The sequence below is a fragment of the Herpailurus yagouaroundi genome, unplaced genomic scaffold, assembly GCF_014898765.1.
Source record: "Herpailurus yagouaroundi ecotype Mexico unplaced genomic scaffold, PumYag 160, whole genome shotgun sequence".
Classification (NCBI taxonomy): domain Eukaryota; kingdom Metazoa; phylum Chordata; class Mammalia; order Carnivora; family Felidae; genus Herpailurus; species Herpailurus yagouaroundi.
The window spans coordinates 31,951,143-31,973,038 of record NW_024412401.1 but is presented as its reverse complement, the minus strand read 5'-3'; the positions used below and the strand labels follow the sequence as shown (position 1 = coordinate 31,973,038).

Here is a 21,896-nt window from a genome sequence, read left to right as displayed (position 1 = left end):
CACACACACACACACACACACACACACACAGTAAGAAAGAAAAAGAAATAAAGGGCATCCATACTGGAAAAGAAGTAAAACTATGCCTATGTGCAAATGATATTCTGCAAACAGAAATCTTAAGAAACACAATAAGTGAGTTCAGGAAGGTTGTAAGATATAAAATCAATACACAAAATTAAGCTGTATTTCTATATAGCTAGCAATGAACAATCCAAAAATGAAATCAAGAAAACGATTCCATTTATAAAAACAGCAGCAAAAAGAATAAAAATAGGAATAAATTTAACAAAAGAAATACAAGCTCAAGACCAAAGAATATTTCTGAAATTATAGAAAATCTAATAAACAGAAAGGCATCTCACATTCAAGGCTTGGTGAGACTTAGTATTGCTAAGATGGCAATACTCTCCAAACTGATCTGCAGAAAAAACAGTATCAAACCCCAGCCTGTTTTTTTTTTAATTTTTTTCACTTTTCTTATAGAAATCAGACAAGCTGATCCTAAAATTCATACAGAATGCAAGGGATCCAAAAGAGCCAAAACAATCTTGAGAAAGAAGAAAATCAGAGATTTCAAAACTTACTACAAAAAGTCACAGTAATCAAGACTGTGAGGTACTGGCATAAGAAGAAACACATAAATCAATGGAACATAAATGAAAGCCCAGTAAACCCTCACAATGATGGCCAGTTGATTTTCAACAAGGATGCCAAGACAATTTAATGGAGGAGAGTGGAATTTTTTAGTAAATGGTGTAGAGGCAACTGGATATCCACATGCCAAAGGAAAAAAAAAAAAGAAACCAGACTCCTACACCTCACTCTATAAACAAAAAGGAACACAAAATAAATCAGACCTAAATACAATAAGAGCTGTACAACTCTTCAGAAACAAGATAGGAGTAAATCTTTTGACCTTGGATTAGGCAACTTCTCTTAGTATGACACCAAAAGCACAAGCAACACAAGAAAAAATTTCTCCTCCAAAACAGAAATCAAGAATTGGTAACTAACCCTAACTATTAAAACAAAACAAAATTTGCTATAGAACAATTGAGGCAAGTGTCATTCACTCACTTATGTTATTTGAGGGAGGAAAATACTAGCATGATATATATAAAGTACCTTTTAAGAAACATGTAATTATAAACCTTGAGCACTTGATATGTTTTTATCATAAATACGGGCAAATTATCTCCCAGATGATTTTTCTAAGTATTAAGTTAAAATGCACTTTATCAGACTTCCATCTCAAAACACTTTGTAAAATAAGGCAGGGCAAGTACTGTGTCCCTATTTACAAATGTTAACCATGGAGCCCAGAGAAAAATGAATGACTTATAGTATCGCATAAACTAAGTTATTGCAGTGCCTCAATATGAACTGGATGACCAGTAAGGATGGAAACAGAAAAACAGTATCAGGCGCTGATGTTTAATATACATGTTTTTTTATACATAATTCATATACATATCTATTGTACATTTTAAGGGCAGTTGTGAAGTAAAATCTAGAATATAAAAAAATGGATAATCTTGCATTAAGCATACACTTTAAGATCATTTTCTTCATGAATGCTAACACCTAAAGGAAATCTTTAATTTTTAAATATATTTATAACGATTTTAGAAAGCTAAAGCAGTATTCAGTGCTAGTCCCTTGGCTCACAAAGGACAAGATATGAGAGCAGGGACGAAAATAGACGGTCTCTGCTGCAATCCTTAGGACAATGCTCTATCTGGCTCTGTCCAATAGAACAACCTCTAGCGGCAGAAATAATCTACACCTGTGCAATCCAATGCAGCGGCCACTAGCTCCACGTGACCACCGAGCATTTGAAATGCAGCTAGTGTGACTGAGGAACTCAACTTTCAGTTTTACTTCGACTCACCCTTTCTATAGCTTCTTTTTCCTGAGGCGTCACTTGAATGTAGTTCATGTGACCACTTCCAGCTTCGGCAATCCCTCCACTGCCACCTCCGCCCCCTCCTCCTTGCCCGCCAGCTTCCTGGACTGGTTCATTTAACATCTGAATAAAATGCTCCTGGTGTTGGCTAATTTGCTGTGGTGATATGAAGGACAGAAAAAAACAAGACAATGATAGAAGTATCTTCAGGAAACCAAGAATTCTAAATACAAGTAAAAGAGAGAGCTAGAACTTTACAACTGCCATATTTTAGAATGATTCTGGATTATGTAATCCTTGGAAGGATGTGACTTCTTGTATTAAAGAAATTAGGGAATTAAGAGAATTCAAATTCTCTTTCATAAACGTCTCCTGGCCCCCAAATCAATTTTAAAAAATTGCTTGGGGGGGGGTCTATAAAAAGAAACAGAACTCACATATCTTCCACACTAGCACGCAGTACAATGCTGTATAAAGCCCAAATACTTCATGACTTGGGCATTCGTAAGCCCATGGGTGTGTTTCTAAGATGCAGTGCTTCACTAAGTTTGGGAAAAAAGATTCATGAACAGTTTCTTTGCTACAGAGCTTCTCAGATTCTTTAATAAAGTGGATCCAAACTTATTATTTGACCAACTTAAATTAACCCAACCTCCACCCTCCTGGACTCTTTTGTTAGTGTATCTGATCTATAGCATATTCTATTGAGGGCACCTCAGAAAAACAGTTTCTAGAGCATGTGGAGGGGAAGGGAGTTCTCATGGACTTTTAAAAAATGATATACTCTGTAAACCCACTTTTGAAATTGATTCAACAGTTACCTGCAGTAATTGAGGGTTTTCTCGACCTATCTGTTGTAGCAATGCTGGAAGCAGGGAAGGATTCTGTTGAATAATTTGTCTCATCTGTTGAAACTGAGGCTGATTCCGTAAAAATTCAAGAGGATGTCCTAAAATACAAACATTTTTAAATCGAAGTAGCAATTACACACAAAGAGCTGATTTCAATCATAATTTTAGACAGCAAACACTGACAAGTAAATATGATGAGTTCTCAGATGTGTTCAAAAGGAAGTAAATAATGTCGAAAAATCTTTCAACGGCACCAACTTCCAAGTCTCATACTACAGAAATTACTCCTATTAGCATAGATAGAGTATGGAAAACTGAAAGAACAAAGTTTTCCTACAATTGTCCTGAGCACTCGATATTATCAAATAATGAGAATTTATGACTTGCATGTACTCTATCAAAATAAAAAATATTAAAATTGTTCCTAAGAAAAATACATACTTAGGACTAACAAAACCAAAAAAGCCGCATACTTTATAATACAACCTAAACCCTCAAGGAAAAAAAAAAACAATCTGAGTTTGAATTCCTGGGAAATTCTAAACCAAGTAAATGAAAGACAATTTGATACTTAGAAGTTAAGAGTTCAGATATGCAGATCAGTAAACTTAAATTACAATTAGAAAGATGACTTTGGTTATTACCATTGAACTTCAAACATTTACAATCTACAAAAGCTTGAGATAAATAAGTTGTAAGACAACCTAGTACTAACTAATACATCTAGAACTCTTTAGTCCTAAATCCCATGGCAATAATAAATATTAAGGATACCAAATAAAATACAGAACTGTAACTTTTTTGGGGTAGTGGTGGTTGTCTGATTATACTACAAGAGACCAAAAACTGCATATGTTTTTGAGATTAGCGATGAATTACGGAAAATTTTTTAGATGTTATTTCCTAAATTATTCAAGAAGAATCATTCAAATTAAAATGGCCACATAACATGCTCATCCTTCTTTGTGTTGACACTGGTTGCACAGATGAAGAAAATGAGACTCAAAGTTAAGTTAACCCAGTAAGCGCTGCTAATTGGGACAGCAGCCCAAATCTGAACCAAAGCTGGGGCCTCTTCTTTCCATTCTTAGGCCAACTCTGCAGAAATGAAACGCCTGTCCTCTGGGAGACTGCATACAAAGCATTCAGGGCTTTTTGTCAACCAGAGCTTAATGTCCTATGTAGAGCCAAAAGCTCTATGAAGCATCTAAGCAGGGCCACTTCAAAATTAACAGTTTAAATTACTTCATCAGTACTGTATACAGAATGAGGAATGAAAGAGAATGAAGTAACTCTTAGGTCCACCACAGGCTCCAGGCTTTCCTCTGTAGTCATGCCTTTGGCAATGGAAGGGTGGGTTCTGGCCAGTAAAGAGAGTTGAATTCAAGCTTGGGTTTCACCTTTAGATAGAAGTCTTCCAACCTCCCAGTGTTTTATTTCTTTGGTTGTATAATAACCACTAAGATCCTACTGGCTTTGAAATTATACACACTTTATGACATTTATAGGGAGAGAAAAGAGACAAGGTGAGCAAACATTCTGAATGGCTTCAGAATGTAACACGAAATGCAAACTGGGAAGCATCTCTTCGTGGCATAGGCTAAACAGGATGTACCCTTTGCCAAAATTAGAGCGCTAATGTTTCAGCAAGAACGTATTAAATATCTACTTGGAAGAACTTGTTTTGGGCCCTTCTCTAACATATATGGATAGAGAACTTGTTTGAAGAGTTATCCAAATGCTCCAGGAAAGAACCTCACCTCAAAGGTATTTCAGATTCATTTTACACTAAAAATTCAGGACTGTTTCCTCCCCATCCAAACACCCCACTTTACCTCCAGGACTTGCTGTTGTGGTCGATGCTGTCGTAGTTGCTGCAGCGGCAGCCACTGAAGACTGAGGAGCCCCGGTACTAACCGCTGGAGGGGTGTCGACCACAGCCTGACTTTCTCTATCTCCCGGGATCCCCTATAATACAATTTCCCAGCTTTAAAATATCCTGTCACATTCAAAGTTAGTTAAATATTACACAAAGTCAAAGATTTATTCATCTATTTAATGTGCTTGTCTAATTGTTCAAAGCATCAAACAGGTGCCTGCGTCAATTAAAAGTATAGGGATGAGGCACCTGGCTGGCTCAGTTGGTCTAGCGACCGACTCTTGATGTCAGCGCAGGCTGTCATCTCATAGTTGTGAGATTGAGGCCCCGCATCGGGATTTTCTCCCTCTCTCCCTTTGCCTCTCTCCCTCTCAACAAATAAACAAAAACAGAAATAAAAGTAAAGGATTAAGACTGATCTGGAAGCTGTATATGTCCGAGTTAGATTAGAAATGACCTGAGTGTGGTGTAGAAGAACCCATACTGCTATAAGGCAGCACTGTCCAACAGAACTTTCCATAATGATGAAAATGTTCTCTGTGCTGTCCAATAAAATACTCATTAATCACAGGGCACCTGGGTGGCTCAGTTAAGCCCCCAACTCTTGATTTTAGCTCAGGTCATAATCTCACAGTTCATGAGATAAAGCTCCATGTCAGGCTCTGCATGGACAGTACAAAGCCTGCTTGGAATTCTCTCTCTGCCTCTCTACCTTTCCCACACTCACGCCCATGCGGCATGCTCTCCCTCAAAATATATAAACTTAAAAAGATACTCATTAATCACGTGTAACTTCTCAGAACTTGAAATGTGGCTAACGTTACTAAAGAAACTAACTTTTTAATATACTTCCAATTTTATTAAATTTAAAAAGCTACTGTACTTAATAGCTATTTTACTAAGTTGTGGAGATTTGTAATTTAAAACTGAAGTCATAAAATGATGTTTACATTTAGCAACATAGGTTACACCTAACACCAAAGATCCAAAACTTGCATATTAAGTAATAATGTACAGTTTTATAAGGCCAACTATTAAAAAACTTAAAATATCAATACAAATTTTATTAAAATTAGACACATCTGGTTTTAATGCTATACATTGCCCTAGTTAATTTTTAAACTTCATAGAAACGTTCACCAGCTCAGTGACAAAAAGGTTTATATTTGTAAACCTAGCTTTAAAATCATCCAAAGAAACAGGTTTTGATGCACACGTGCAGCTATGAAATGAACCCTGGAATAAAAGCCTAATGGAGACAGGGCAGGTGGCCAATAGTGGCCGAGGAAGGAGGATCTCCTCTATTGATCCATGGTTCTAAGAAAGTGTCATCCGGAAAGTATCACATAGAAAAAACTAAAATGGATTATTCAAAATTCACAGAAGTAGTTACCAAAGAACCTTAAATATTTCAGTATTTAAGTGATGCTTATTCTAAGTTTGTACCATTCGTCTTCTGAAGTTGTAACTTAAAACTGCAATGAGACTTTGGAACACTATTCTGATGCATGATTTACAAGACTTTTCATAACAACATACTAAAAGTCTTTATGAAATCCACACAGATTGTGAAAGGAGAATGAAGAAGGAAATATAACATTTGGGTAAGAGATGGTAATGATAAATTCTTCCATTTCCCAATAAAAATCAGAAGCCAAGATCATAAACATATGAAAAAATAAGGTTAATGAATAGCATTACGGGTAATGGCTGCCCGAGTTAGCTGTCCCTCCAGCTATTAGAAACAAACATTTCGGACATTCCACCAATTCAAATCCGTAAGTGCTGACAGATTATATGCAGATTGAGGATCCAAAGCCTCCATCAAAATCTCAAACAGGTTTGTTAAACTAAAAAGTTAATCACTGCTATAGAAGTCTCAAAAATTAGTGACAGTTAAAGGTGGCCTTTTTCTTTTCAGTCTATGAACTGAACACTAAATATAGCAAAAACACTTATTTCATGAAATGGGGCGCCCAGGTGGCTCAGTCAGTTCAGCATCCAACTCTTGATTCCAGCTCAGGTCATGATCTCATGGTCTGTGGGATGGAAGCCCCGCATCAGGCTCTGTGCTGAGAGTGGAGCCTACTTGGGATTCTCTCTCCCTCTCTCTCTCTCTCTCTCTCTCTCTGACTCCCCCCCCACCGCCCTTGCACTCTCTCTCTCTCTCAAAAGTAAATATTAAAATGAAAATAAAGTGTTTCATGAACTTGTATCTATTCATTTGCATTGGATGCTAAAAAGTAGTAACTTTGAAAACAGTGATCTATTTTTTATACCTTAAAACTTCAGATCTATTAGATTAAAATACCTGCTTCCATTAAACTAATGCAGAATTCCACACAGGTATACATTTAAGTCACTCCATAAAAGGAAAGGTAATACTTTAATAGAATATAGGGTTTGTTTTCTTGGGGGGGGGGGGGGAGAAGGGTACCACAAACAAACTCACAATAGTTACCAATCCAAAATGATTCCTAAATTACAAACTGATAAATGGACTACCATCATTTTAAAGACTCTCATCAAGAGGACAATGGAAAAGAGAATTCAGAAGAGGAAATGATAAAAGGTTTTGTGAATCTCACATACAAATGAGTAGGCAAATAACTGGTGGAGGCAGCACAGTTACTCACTCTTGACTTTGACTCTCCTGAAACTATTATCTGAAAAGGAGTTTCTAACAAAAGTACAACCTGGAAACAAATGAATGGGTTAAACTGTGAACTATATTCCCCACAAGAGTTAGGATTCTGGATTTCTAAGATGATATTTAGGGCAATTCAGAACTTGATAATACTGTAAAACACCGAAGACAATTATGGAATAAAATGTTAAGATTTTTGAATTTTTTTTTCATTTTTTTATTTTTGAGAGAGAGGGGGGAGGGAGAGAGAGAGAAAGAGAGGGAGAGAGAATTGGGGAGGGGCAGAGAGAGGGAGACAGAGGATCCAAAGCAGGCTCCACGCTGTGAGCGCAGAGCCCAATGTGGGGCTTGAAGTTACAAACCGTGAGATCATGACCTGAGCTGAAATGAAGATTTAGCCGCTTAATCGACTGAGCCACCCAGGTGTCCCAGATTTTTAAAAAGCTAATTAAATGTTGCTCCAAAATTCTATGCTATTATTTTAGCCCATGCCATATCTGTAAATAACAGACATTCACTGTCATAAATACCATGTCCACAACAATCTATTTCTCAAAATTTTATGCTAGTAAAAGACAAGAACTTATTCAAAATCCCCTTGACTACCACTGACTATAAACAAGCTGACAATTCAAATGCAAATGGAACCAGGCAAATAATATAACATTATAAATTAAATTAAATGTACAATGCTATGTCAGGTAACAGGGAATGGATGGGAATATAGTAAATTAAAGAGTCTATGATCTAAACCCTTGCAAAAATCTGGATCCAAGTTGTCCAGACAAACCAGCTATTTGAATTTATAAGTGAAATCTCTCAATTTTTAAAAGATGGCCAATGAATTACAAAAATGTACATAGTACAAGACAAATACAAATGGGCATGGGCTTCCACTTTGATATTTTTGCCTTAAACAGTATACCCAGGAGTAAGTATGCTGGCTGTCAAAAAGCTACTAAAAATGGAAGATCAGATTTAAAAAAATCTGTCTGTCTCCACTCTCCAAACACACAAGCTGTCATTATGACATGAATAGGCTAGAAGGTACTGCTCCAAGTGGATAGCCAATTTTACAACTCATTTAGTCACGTTGTTTCCTAACTAAAAATCACATCAAAATCTTTAAAAGAGACTACATCTTTTCAACACAAAGCGTTAACACACTAATAAAAACGCATTATATAAATTATTAGCATATATTATCATTTTTCTGAGAACTGTTATTGTTCCTTTAAGATCTGTGAGCTTTCAGTTTTAAAGTAGAATGAAGTGAAATATTTCTCACCATTAAAAGATACTCCACTGCTCTGTCAGGGTTGTTGAAACTGGCTCTCAGGGCTGCAATTACTTGCTCTCGCTCATATCCCATTGACATGATCTCGGTTACCATATTCTCATAAGACTGACCTGTCACTAAGAAAAGGTATGTGGGATGGGGGGAGAGGAAAGAAAGGAAACATTTAATAAGTACACATTTTCCACATATTTCTTGGGGCTTCAGGTGTACACGGTGTTTCAGGCACTGCAGGGCTAGGAATACAAAGAGGCACAACAGCACAAACTACACATATGTGGCAGGTAGAATAATGGCCCCTGCGAATCCATGGAAATCTGTAATACCTTAGGTTTACAAGGTAAAGCAGAATTAAGGTTGTTTATCAACTGACTCTCAAGATGGGGAAATTATCCCGGATTATCTGGGTGGGTCCAATGTAATCACAAGAGTCCTTAAAAGTGAAGGAAAACAGAGGAGAGGGTCAGAGAAACAGATATAAAGACAAGAGAAAAGAAGCAAGGTCACAAATGCTATGCTATTGTCTTTGATGAAAGAGGAAGGGGCTATAAGCCAAGGAATGTGGGTTAGCCTCCAGAAGCCTGGAAAAGACACAGAACAAATTCTCCCCTAGAGTATCCAGAAAGGAATGCAGCTCTGATAGTAGCCCAGTGATTTAGCCCCTTGATTTTAGACCGGAGAGTACCATGTTAGACTTCTAATCTACTGTACCATAATAATAAATCTGTGTTGTTTCATACCAGGAAGTTTGTGGTAACTTGTAAGTACAATAAAAATATCAGGCACAAATGTAGCACAAATATGGGACAGAATTAGCAGGTCAGGGAAGGCAACCTAGAAGAGACAGATGAACTAATTTCTGAAACAAGTAGGAGGGACATTTCAAGCAATCGATTCGGCTATAACAAGTTCAGTTTTCCCTTGACACCTTTTATTATCAAAGCAGAGGGAAAAAGGAGGTTAGAAATCAGAAAGTTAGACTTTCTCATACCATACAGAGCTGGGGCAATGAACCAAGCACTGCTATTCCAGGAAATCACTTCCCACAGGCTGTCTCTGACCCAAACGTGCTCTTCATGGAAATGTCAGACAACAGACCACACTCTGAAAGAAAGCCAACTCTCTACACTAAACTCACCTCACTTAAGCCATCTTTTCTTCTCCTTATGTTCTGGGTGCTATTCATCCCTTCTTGTCTCCTCAAAGAACTGTACCCTTTAGTTATCTTCTCTCTTTTCCACCTCCCACCCTTCACTCTCCACTTAATTATCCTGATCAGCAGTTAACTATATCCTAGAATGTCATCCTAAAAACAGAAGCATGCCCCCATGGCCACCTCTCGACTTCTCTTTCAGAAATGTCCGCTCCCTTCCCTTTCCAGCCATAGCTGTTTGCACAGGCTGTGTCCACTTCTCACATTCCACTCACTCCTCAACCAATATTGACATGTGACTTTGGATCTCTAAAGGTTTCTCCCTCAAATGTGCCCCTCCACTACCTATCTGCCTTCTCCGTTTCAATAAACGGCACATCCTTCCACACAAGTACAAGAACCAGAAAACTGGTGATCACAGTTCCCTTCCCCTTGTCTTTCACATCTCATCTAGCAGCGTTATCTGCAGACCCTCCCTCTGAATTACAGTGCAAAACTACCTAGGTTCCCCCTTTCTCCACTGCCTTCACTCAAGACCAGACCACAAAAGTCTCTGGATTACACCCTGCTTCCTCTCCTGCCCCTCCCCACCGCCTCCCTCAAGCCTACAATTCTTTCTTCACATGGCTGCAAACGCGAGCCTTTAAAAAGAAAACCTCCCAACCATCTTCAAACACCATGCTCCAACCACACTGATATTTTCCAGTTCATAAGTCGTACCTTCTAAAACCTGCCGCAGAACCTCTACACACATACCAGGCTTGTGTGAGGGCCAGTTCCTCTGCAGGCTCTAGTTCTCAATTTAAATGTTACAGTCTCACAGATGTACTGCCTATCCTATGTATAAGCACCTTCTGTTTTTCTTTAAGGAAGCCGTTTGTTTCCTTAAAATCATTAATCATAATTTGCAACTTACTTTACGTTTCACCCTTCTTTCTTTACCCCATCTGAATGAAAAGTTCAACTGTGCAAGGGACCCTGTCATTCTGCATCACCGTTTCCCTGGTACAGTGATACTCTTACCAGTTTAATGATTTTCTGCAGAATTTTCAAAAGGCATTTGTTACCTATAAAAGTATAGTTAAAAAAAAAAAAACCCTAAATATCACTGAGCTAAGGTGGCATTTGATATCTAGAATTAAGGACTTTTCCTTTCTGCTTCCATAGAGGACTTGTTAAGATATTTTTTTTCTTAATCACCTATTCATATACTTCTGGCACAAAGCTACTTAAGTGCCAATATACTCTGAGTAATTTAGTTCCCAGATTCAGAATTCAGCATCAAGATAAAAGAAATTAGGAGCTGTGGACTACCTGAACTAAACGATTTTAACATGGTGTTTCTCACTTAAGTCTCGCAGTAACTCCATGAGAAAGGTTTATTTTGATCATGGGATCAATGGCTGGTAAGTCATGGTGCAGAGACCAACACAGGCTGTCAGACTCCTGAGCCCCCAAACCAAGTCATCATGTTACACCTCCTAAAATCACGCCTCCTAATTAGTCAAGTTATCAAAACTCAAAAATAAATGCTTATAAACAGTTTGCTACTCATAGGAAAACTAGGGACAATGGACAACACAAGAGAGAGAGCTAATGAGACTAAAAGTAGTAGTGACGAAGAACCTTTATGTGTCATCAAGAGTCTTATCTTCCCGGTCACAAGAAACTGCACAAGGAACTAACAATAACCTCATTAGATCAGCCTTTTATAAAACCCACTATAACAGAGCACTGACATGTAGGAGAGAATAATGCAGGAGTATTAGTGAGGTAAGGGCGTGAACTAAGGCAGGCAAGTGGCAGTGGAAACAAGTATTCCGGAGACATTAGAAAGGAGGGCCATCAATACCCTGGGCTCAACAGGCCAAGAGAGGCAGAGGGATCAAGAACAACGCCAATGTTTGCTAGAGATGATGGTGCAAGCAATGAGGAACAAAGGAGAAGAATTGGATGGGGGAATAAAACAGGACTCTGTCTGGAACCTACAGAGTTTATGGAGGTTGGACATCTTCCAGGTGGCAGTTTAAAGAATGAATCAGTTCACATCTGAATCTGGAGGCTCAGAAGGAGATGTGTACTGGGGTTATAATTTTGGGAATCATTACGGTATTTCCAGAGTTTGAACTCTGAACTATGGGCTAGAGCAGAACCGCAGAAGATCCGTATATTTAAGGGTCAGGTAAAATAAAAAGAATTAACTAGAAGGCCTGAAAAGGAGTAGTCAGAGGCATGGATCAAGAAAAGAGTAGTGTCACAAGCCATAAAAGAAAAGCTTAAAGCAGCAGGTATCTACATAAAGACTGGGTGAATTAAAGAGTAAAGGGGTCCCATGACCTAAGCCGTACAGGTTGACAGAAGACGTAAAGGTAAGACACCGTCTTCAGAGGTGCACGCGTAGTAGCAGCAGCTAGAGCTTGGAGGCACCACGCTTTCCGACTGAGATAGCAGCGGTGGCAGCAGACAGTTCGGCAGTCCCAGGGACAAGTGTCGGTGGGTTCCAGCTCTGCAAGTGGAGAGCACATTACCGATTTCTGGCTCATCTCTAGTCCTTTCAGTATCTCTGTAAGGACTTCTGAGGATTAAGCGTGTCCCTGTATGAAACAGAGTGATTTCTATTTTGCTGATTGGACACTAACTTATACTTACTTGGTAGCAGAGCAGTCCCAGACAACAGTAAATGTAAAGATGTGGGTGTGGTACATGCGGTGACCTTAGTAACATTTTGCCCCTACATGCTATGGGCAGCCAAGATGCTGTTTCCATGCAATGAGAGGTTCATGGAGTTCAAGTCCAATCAGGTCAGAGGCCACCCTACATCTCATGAGGTACTACTGCTGTTAGAACCCTGCTGCTGCAGCAACTAAGTAACCAAAGAAACTAGAAGCCCATACCACTGAAGCTGCTGTTCCCATCTGTTCCCAGTCTTCTACCTCCCTACCATTTCCAGTAACACAGAATAGTACCAAAGGGGAGGAATGGGTTCACAGCCAACTGACCAATAATCAGCAGGCACAGGAGGAAACATACCGAAGTGTTATAATGGAAAAACAGGGGCAAAAAACAAAACTGATTTTGACATATTAAGTGTGAAGGGGAGATGAAAGAGCGTCATCCAGCATAGTTAAATTTAAAGTTGGGATGGGGTGTCTGGGTGGCTCAGCTGATTAAGCAGCCAACTCTTGATTCTGGCTCAGGTCATGATGTCACGATTGGTGAGACAGAGCTCGGGGCCTGCTTGGGATTTTCTCTCTCCCTCTCTCTCAAAATAAATAAACTTAAAAAAAAAAAAAAAAAGTTGGGATAGAAAGGTATGTTCACTACAAGCATGATATAAGCAATGAAATACAGACGGGACCCGACAGGGCTACAAACTGGAATAAAGGCTGAAGGAGAATAAGATGAGGTGTGAGACAGATTTAGTAACATTCTGTACCAACTTCAAAAACATTTTGTAATACACCTGTACATAGTTCAAACTCTGTTAAGACCATATTTAGAATTCACATTTGGAAAATGATCTGCTTTAACTAAAAGAATATGCTTACCTAGAATAACAACAGTACAATTCTAAGGACTCAATATATAACACATTAATTTACAAAGTCTTTAGAAACATTAATCGAACAATTATCGAAACCATTTAGCAACTCGATTATAAGTAACCATGAAGATGAACACATGACCTAAAGAAATGATCCCTCTGATAAGGTCATTTACAACGTATAGACACTTACCAAGTGCACTTGTTGCATCTTCAAAAAGGTTTGACCGAGAAGAATCTCCTGATGTACTGCAAAAGGTTTTTAAAAAATCATACTTCAGAAAGTATATAAACTTAAAGTTTAGTAACTGTCCACTATATAAAGAGATTATTTTATTTTAATTAAAAGTAAAAGTCTGGCTACAGTGTTTAAACTGTCCTCTAGATTAATCCCTAAAGCCTTTATCCGTAACATTTCCAATCTTAATACTCATTCTTCTGCAAATGCATCATTTTAAATGTCCAAAGATGTAAAATAACCAGACTGCTTACTACTTAAGGAATACAAAAAAGAGAATGCACAACCATTTCCCTGAAAGAATTTACATGAGAAGTTAAATAAGTCAAGTCACAGTGGAAGAAATACAAACAATGCAAGTATCCCCACTTTTCCATAGTTCACAGTCCACTGCTTTGCTTTTACAAAAGATCTACATTAATACCTGTTTTCACTAACTATAAGAAATCCAGAGGATGGTCTCTGAAGAGGATTTCTGCTTTTACAAGAAAAGTGAAAACAGTGTTTCATTTGCTTTGCAGCAAGCCTTTCTAGAGGTGTACACCCCAAGAAGTGAGTGGCGCCACCAAGCTCCTTCAACTGGAACTAGACTCAGCATCTCAGTATCAAGTCACTGTTAATTCTGAACCGTGTGTGTGTGTGCATTTGTGCTTTGTCTTAATTTACTTTGTGCACCCACTAGCAAGGTGTGTCCTAAGCCTGGGAGGTTATTTTTTGGGTCTGGGAATGATCAAAACTTTTTCCATATAAATTAATGGTAATTGCTTCATTGCTTTATGCTATTTCTGCTTTTACAAAAGGTTTCAAAGGAACACTCTACTTTCAAATAGTGGAGAAAAACCTGTACATGATAAATAGCCACATTAGGCTGGAAAGACCTGGGAAATCTTTACATAACAGAATTTCAGTCAGATCTTATACGAAACTGAAGGAAGGCATTTAAATCAAGGAACACAGCATAAGCAAAAAATGGGGAGACGTGTGACAAAATGCAAGTTGTAACCGAAAGTTAATCAGTTAAAAGCACTAAGTTTCTGTTGGGCAATTGCAGAAGATGAGTCTGCAAAACAAGGTAGACAAAAACAAGAGTATGAATGACCAGGAAGAGTAGGCCAAAGAAAAATAAATTCAAGTTTACAAAAGTAGTAAAGGGAGCAGTTAGATTAAAACATACATACAACACATTTATTCCCAATTTTAAAAAGAGAACACAGTGGACTTCAGTTCTGAGAAAATCCTATAGCATAGCAAGAGCAAGTAGAATATCTCAGTTTGAATTCATAAATTACTTTCTAAGCCTCAGTTTGTTCATCAATACAATGGGGTCAACAATATCCATATATCGCTAAGTTGTATGTATGTATGTATGTATGTATGTATGTATGTATGTGGAGTTACTGCTGGTAAAGTGTTTAGCAAAGTGCCTGGCATCCTAACATCCGATGTGATTATCATGATTAAACTACTTGTTTGGTATAATTTTTAAAGTATCTTCATTAACTCGATAGGCTAACATGTACAGAAGGAAAAAAGTTCTGAAAAGTATACAGGAAAACTAATTTTGCCCAAGACCCCAACCTAGGGAACAACCACCACTAGCAGTTTCTATGTAACAAGCAGTTGTGTCTTGCTTTTGAATGTGTTTCACTTAACTTGATTATCTCAGTCAGCATAACTACAACTACCTGTTTTTCCCCAGGCGCACAGTACTCCATTTAATTGGCCAAATCAAGCTCTTACTAAATTCTTTCTATGGACAAATTTATCAATTATTCCTTTTATAACTTTTTAAAGGTTTTTATTTTTCCATGTTCTCTTGTTTATGATTTCACTTTTATGTTGAATCGTGATCTGTCTAGAGTGATCCATCTTTCCCCTTCCATTTGGCTAGACATTAATCCCAACAGCATTTTCCTCAGTGGTCTGAAATCACATCTTTATCTTGCATGAAGTCTCTGGTATGTATTCTGGTCTGTTTCTAGAATACTATCTATTTAACTGAGCCGTATTTCTAGTAAGAGTCACTCTAAATTGTCGCAATTGTTACCATGTAGAGTACATTCTACTACCTGGTAGGACTAGTGTTTTTTCCTGCAGTTCTTTTACAGAACAGTTTGTGCTGTTTTGCATACGGCTTTAAAATTTCCTTTTACATATCACAGACCACAGTGAGGTGAGGTTGGACTGCCATTCTTCAACCTTGACTCTGCCTCATTGCTTCTCCTTCCCCATCTGCAGAGGAAACCACTTATCAGTTAGTGTGCTGTTCCTTTGTTACTACACGTTACTATATATACCCAAAGAAAATATATGATGTCGTTTTGTGGCTTTTGTTTGGTTTACGGTTACTGCCCATATTATTTTGTAATCTCTTTTTCTCACTTGATAACAACGCCTTGAAACCACATTCACTCAATATGCATATATACTACATACTTTAACTGGCCTGTACTATTGGATATTAGGGCTTCTCAAACTTTAGGAAGCCTAAAAATTCACCAGGAGAGCTTGTTAAAATACAGATTTCTGTGATCTGCCCCCAGAGAATTCTGACTTAGGTCAGGGGTTTAATTTCAAACATACTCCCAGTGACGCTGATGCTGCCTACTTACTACCACCTTCAAGCAGCATTGCTCTCCAATATGAATAAATTGCAGGTCAAGTCATTCCCTTATTAATGGATATTTTAGGTTGGTTCCAATTTGTCTTTAATTACAAATTAACGCAGTCTTTGTGCACACAGGCAGTTTCTCTAAGGTAGATATATACAAATAGGATTTGCATTGCAATCGGTAGTTTTTAAAGAACAAAACTGGCCTAAAGACACAAATGACTAATAACGAAATGTCAGGCCAGGGGTGATGAATAAACTTTCTGATGTCCCTCGAATTGGTACCAGTGTATCTCCTGATAATTAGCCCACTAAGTTTTGTGCTTAACAGGACACTAAATGTTTTAGAGCAGATGAAAGGAGTAAGGCACATTTAAGCAGCCAGTTTTCTGAGCTTCCCTCATCCTTCTGTTACCCTTCTCGAAGGTGGTGATAATTTGGGGAAATGGTGTACAAAGCCCAACCAAGTAACTCTAGTATCTGCTCTGTGGATCACTGATCATCTACTGATTTATGCAACCTCCGTAGGTCTGAAAAGGTAATCCTGAATCTTAAGAATCGGTAAGTGAAACTGCACTTCCAGGAAGAAAATTTAAAAAAAAAGAGATTGTACCAATCAATTCTGAAATTCTCACTATACGCTTTTCGAAGAGCTGAAAACATGTAAGAAAATAGGCTATCCTGTACTGATGAACATATATTTAATTACATTTACAATGTTTAAATGGTCTGGGAAACAATTTGTTAAATTTGTTAACTTCCCTCCTTCACACAGAATGGACCAACAACCTTTTGATAGAACAGCTTAACCTGAGTCTGGTTGTCTCCCACTAGGTAAGAGTGTTGAATGCATTTCTAAATGTACGTGGCAGAAGCATCAAGTTAGGTGACAGTGTCTCAGAAGGCCTAAACTAAGGCAAAGTGCAGCAGGCAGGCATAGAGTAAATATTTAATTCCTTGAAAAGAGGCCCAAAGTGAGCAATAAGCCAGATGACTCAAACCCCTCCAAACATGGTTGACTTGGATCAGACATAGAAACTGAACACATAGGTAAAACACTAAAATAATCGTAACTAATTTTTTTCTGATCATTGTTGTATTTATCACAAACATGCTTCCCTTTCAGTACGTGTTTCCAACTCCTGTACAGATCTCCATTCTGTCTGGTTTTGATTCCAAGGACTCTAACTATTGCCACTGAGGTCCCAAGCTATATTAAAGTCACAAAACACAAACAGCTCCAGTGCCAATGCACACTGGACTTAATACAACCCATGCTGTCAGATAAAGCAGAAATTCCCCGTACAAGCTCTAGCCAAGCGAAATAAAGCACTTGCTTTGGTTCTTTTATTTACCATTGGGGGAAAAAACTTTTGTCATAAATTACTCAGTTATTTTGTCAACTTCTCACAAGAAATTATTTCTTGCTCCACAAATATCCCAGTGCTTTTTCTTTGGTTTTAAAGATCTACACAGGCAAAACTTAAATGTCTACAAAAGTTCACAAAAATATAGATAAAACAGTGGAAAACTGAAACAATCCATATGTTCAACAAAAGGTGGTAGGTGAAGTACCCACAACAGCTGATACGTATTGCTGTGTACCGTGTGCTATTTTACACCTTTTATATTCATTATTCCATTTAATCCTTATAACAACTCTAGGAGATAGGTTGCCATCCACAAATTTTCAGATGAGGAAAATACCCAAAGATGTTACTTTTCTAAGGTTGAGCGTGAACAAACGTCAGATCCAAACACAATGCTATGCAGCAAATGGAAATATTTAATGGAATGAAAGATGTTTACAATAGAAATGACAACAATCAGAAAGTAATATAAATAATGACTGGGGCAGTGTCAAGTTATTTATAATATGTCAAACTATAATAAAATATGAAGTTATTTTTATAATTCTTTCTGGGCATTTGTATTTCCTAATTTTTCTACACAAAATGAAGAATAACTGACCCTCTTTCCCTTCCCCCTGGGAAAAAAAATAATGGAGTATACAAAACTGGATCACAAAAATTTAAACAGGCACAAAAATTAGTTTTAGTGAGAGTTCAATGTTCAGAAAAGTTTAACAGAGTAGAAACAAAGTTAGTTTGATCAAAACAATAATCAAAACAAACACATGCATGAAGTTTTTTTTTTTTTTAATGTTTATTCATATTCATTCTTGAGAGAGAGACAGAGATCAGGCAGGGAGGGGCAGAGAGAGAGGGACACACAGAATCTCTAGACTCTGAGCTGTTCAGCACAGAGCCCGACGTGGGGCTTGAACTCACAAACTATGAGACTGTGACCTGAGCCGAAGTCGGACGCTTAACTGACTGAGCCACCCAGGCACCCCTACATGCATGAAGTTCCTAATATGAACGTGTTTTGGGATACAATTTCCTAGAATACAGTTCTTACCTGTCAGTTGATGTTGGACTAGTAGCCACTGGTGTTTCTGCTGGCTTTTCTGCAGGTTTCTCTTGTTTCGTTGCACTAGCAGGCGCAGGTTCAGAAGATGCTGTCGTTGATGCTGGAGTGATGGATGCAGGGGTAGGAGTGGGAGCCAAAGCGGGAGGAGAGGTCGGGACCTGGACCACAGCTGGAGCTGTGGTGGAGCTAACTGTGGTCGTGGTGGCAGGATTTGACTGCTGGGTTGTAGCTGGTGCTGGTGTAGTCACTGCTTTGGGCTAAACACATTAAAAAAGTAAAATAATGAATCATGATAAAATACCACATTATTACCTGATCTCTAAGTAGACTATCATTATAGGAGGCTACAAACATAACACTAATATAAACTTGTAACTTGAAAATAATTTTGTAAAGTAACTTAATAAATGATCAGTATTAGCAATCTGAATCACTATGTTACTCTTTCAAAGCTGATATATTAACTAACAACCTTAATTAGCTTTTAGCTAACAGTTTGTCTTTGTTATGTTACCAAGTCACTACAAAAAAGAACCAATAGAAGCCACTATTCAGAGATATATAGAATGTGTACTAAAAAAAAAGGACCATTTAATTACCCCCTACCAAACTTTACAGTTTAAGTTCCAAGGTTATAACTTCAAGGTATTTATTGTCATTTAAAAGCATCACCAAAAAAAAAAATAATAATAAAATAAAATAAAATAATAATAATAATAATAAAAGCATCACCAAAATAACTCTCTTGTTTGATCTGAGCTAGTTGAGCATGCACTGGAAAGACTTGCTGTGCAAGGTAGGACAGGGGACTGAAAAAAAATAATACTAGGAGCATTCACTCCCTCTTTTCTTTGTTCTAAGAGTCTTGTGTTTAGCCCTATAACTTTTCAAACTGCCAATATAATACTCTGCAAATTATTAATGTTCTAAACTCTGATTTAGATTAAAATGTAATTTAAATGTATTATGCTCATTTAGTATTTCCCTTAAGATTATTTACGATGATTATAATAATATAACATTTCATGCCCTCGCAAAGTCTCTGTTGCCACAGTGCTATTTAAGCCTCATTCTAAATGGTAGCAAACCCATCTGCTTTTTGAAGTTTTGCTGCTTACTTCTGATCTAAACAGTTTTCCTGGCTCTTTATAATAAGGTCATTTCTCTTTGCCTCTATAATGCCTACTACTTCCCCTTCTAATAGATGGCTTCTATTATTAACTTGAAAATAAAATAACCACAAATTATCTATCAGTAGAGTCCTGTGTAAAATAAGAAAAAGCTTGGCTCTAAATAGCTATTCTTCAAACACATCCATCTATTCTGAGACCTATCCTGTTTAATTCTTAGTTACGTTCTAAACAGTCAAGGTTATTACAATACTAAAGGAAATAAGACCCCAAACATATACATATCCAAATATGTGGCTACCACATTTTGCATACTATTCATGATAAAACTAGATAAGACAATGGAGTATTATTCAGCCCTAAAAGGACAGAAATTCTGGCACATGCTGTAACATGGATGAACCTAGAAGACACTACGCTAAGGGAAATAAGCCAGTCACACAAGGAAAATACTTTATGATTGCATTTATATGAGATGTATAGAGTAGTTAAATTCATGGAAAGTAGAATGGTGGTTACCAAGGCCTGGGGGGGTGGGGGCAGAATGGGGAGTTACTATTTAGTGGGTACAGAGTACTGGAGATGGTTGCACAACAATGTGAATGCACTTAATACCACTGAACTGTACAATTAAAAATGGTTAAACTGGTAAATTTTGTGTTACGTATATTTTAACACAATTAAAAAATACTCAGTTGAGACAAAGTTTCCTCGTGATTCTGTTTCTTGTATGTAAAGTTTAACATTTAATGGCTAAGTGAAATAAGTCAGAGAAAGACACCATATGTTTTCACTCATATGTGGATCTTGAGAACTTAACGGAAGACCATGGAGGAGGGGAAGGGGGGAAAATCACAGAGAGGGAGGCAAACCATAAGAGACTCTTGGATACTAAGAACAAATAGGGTTGATGGGGGGTGGGGGAGACGGGAAAGTGGGTGATGGAAACTGAGGAGGGCACTTGTTGGGATAAGCACTGGGTGTTGTATGGAAACCAATTTGACAATAAATTATATTAAAAAAACCCAAACATTTAATGAGTAAGTGCTTTAACATAGCAAAATCACAATGGTTCTCTTAATGGATTATACAAACTTTTAAGTCCAACACATGTAAACCGTTTAGCTGCTTTTACTCAGGACAAAAATATGCAGTAATTAAAACTGACTTGCTAACCAGAAGAGACTTTTTTTCTTTGACTTTTTTTTTAAATTATTTTTTTAATGTTTATTTTTGAGAGAGAAAAAGGAGGGAGGGAGGGAGACACAGATTCCAAAGCAGGATCCGGGCTCTGAGCTGTCAGCACAGAGCCCAATGCAGGGCTCGAACCCACGAACTATGAGATCATGACCTGAGCCGAAGTCGGACACTTAACCGACTGAGCCACCCAGGCACCCCTCTTTGACTCTTAAATATAGAAAAAAACTGGGGGTTGCTGATAGGGTGCTGGGTGTGGGGAAGGGCTAAATGGGTGACAGACACTAAGGAGGGCATTTGTTGGGATGAGCACTGGGTGTTGTATGTATGTGATGAATCACTAAATTCTACTCCTGAAATCATTATTACACTATGTTAACTAACTTGGATTTAAATAAAATTTAAAAGTTAAAATAAATAAAATTTACTTGCTCAACTCTCTGTATTTCTACTGCATATATTACCTTAAACTTAAAAAAAAAATCCTCACATTTATTTTAATAAATGGTTTATAGTCCTTAATAAACTTGGTTTCCAATTACTTATTTAAACCTATTTTCAGGGTTACAAGTATCACTGTTCTCAGATTATGATAATTCAATCCTAAAAATTCATTTCACGAGTACACCACTTCTCTGTTTTAACTCTCTACTGCATGCTTATGCATCTTTAAATAAAAATATTACAGAATCCTGACAGAACTCATATCCATTCTGTTTTAGAGAAAACTGATAAACTGTCCCAAGTATATTTCAGTCCAATAAATCACAAAAAATTCCCTTTAAAAAACTTCCTCACAACAATCATTCCTTCATTTCTTTAACTGCCTTTTTCTTTTTTAGATTCTAAAAATCTACCCCATCAACTAAGAAATATCATTGAATTTAGGAGTCTACATGTCTTTTCTGCTTGAGCCTATCAGATCTAGCACATAATTTAACAAGTCTCTTTAAGGCACCCTTATTAAAACCACAAAATAAGAAATATTTATTCTAAGAATCACATCT

General features: G+C 37.5%; 1 protein-coding gene across 1 annotated transcript in view; it reads right to left on the bottom strand.

The window, feature by feature from the left end:
* The window catches only part of RAD23B (RAD23 nucleotide excision repair protein B), a 47,083-nt gene that overhangs the window by 5,456 nt on the left and 19,731 nt on the right, over window positions 1-21,896 (bottom strand). The window contains exons 4-9 of the mRNA XM_040481903.1: window positions 18,551-18,819; window positions 13,474-13,529; window positions 8,575-8,702; window positions 4,596-4,728; window positions 2,731-2,858; window positions 1,895-2,065 (exon numbers count right to left, since the gene is read on the bottom strand). Of these exons, the coding sequence (XP_040337837.1) occupies window positions 1,895-2,065; window positions 2,731-2,858; window positions 4,596-4,728; window positions 8,575-8,702; window positions 13,474-13,529; window positions 18,551-18,819 (885 nt within the window). The remainder of the gene's footprint in view (window positions 1-1,894; window positions 2,066-2,730; window positions 2,859-4,595; window positions 4,729-8,574; window positions 8,703-13,473; window positions 13,530-18,550; window positions 18,820-21,896) is intronic.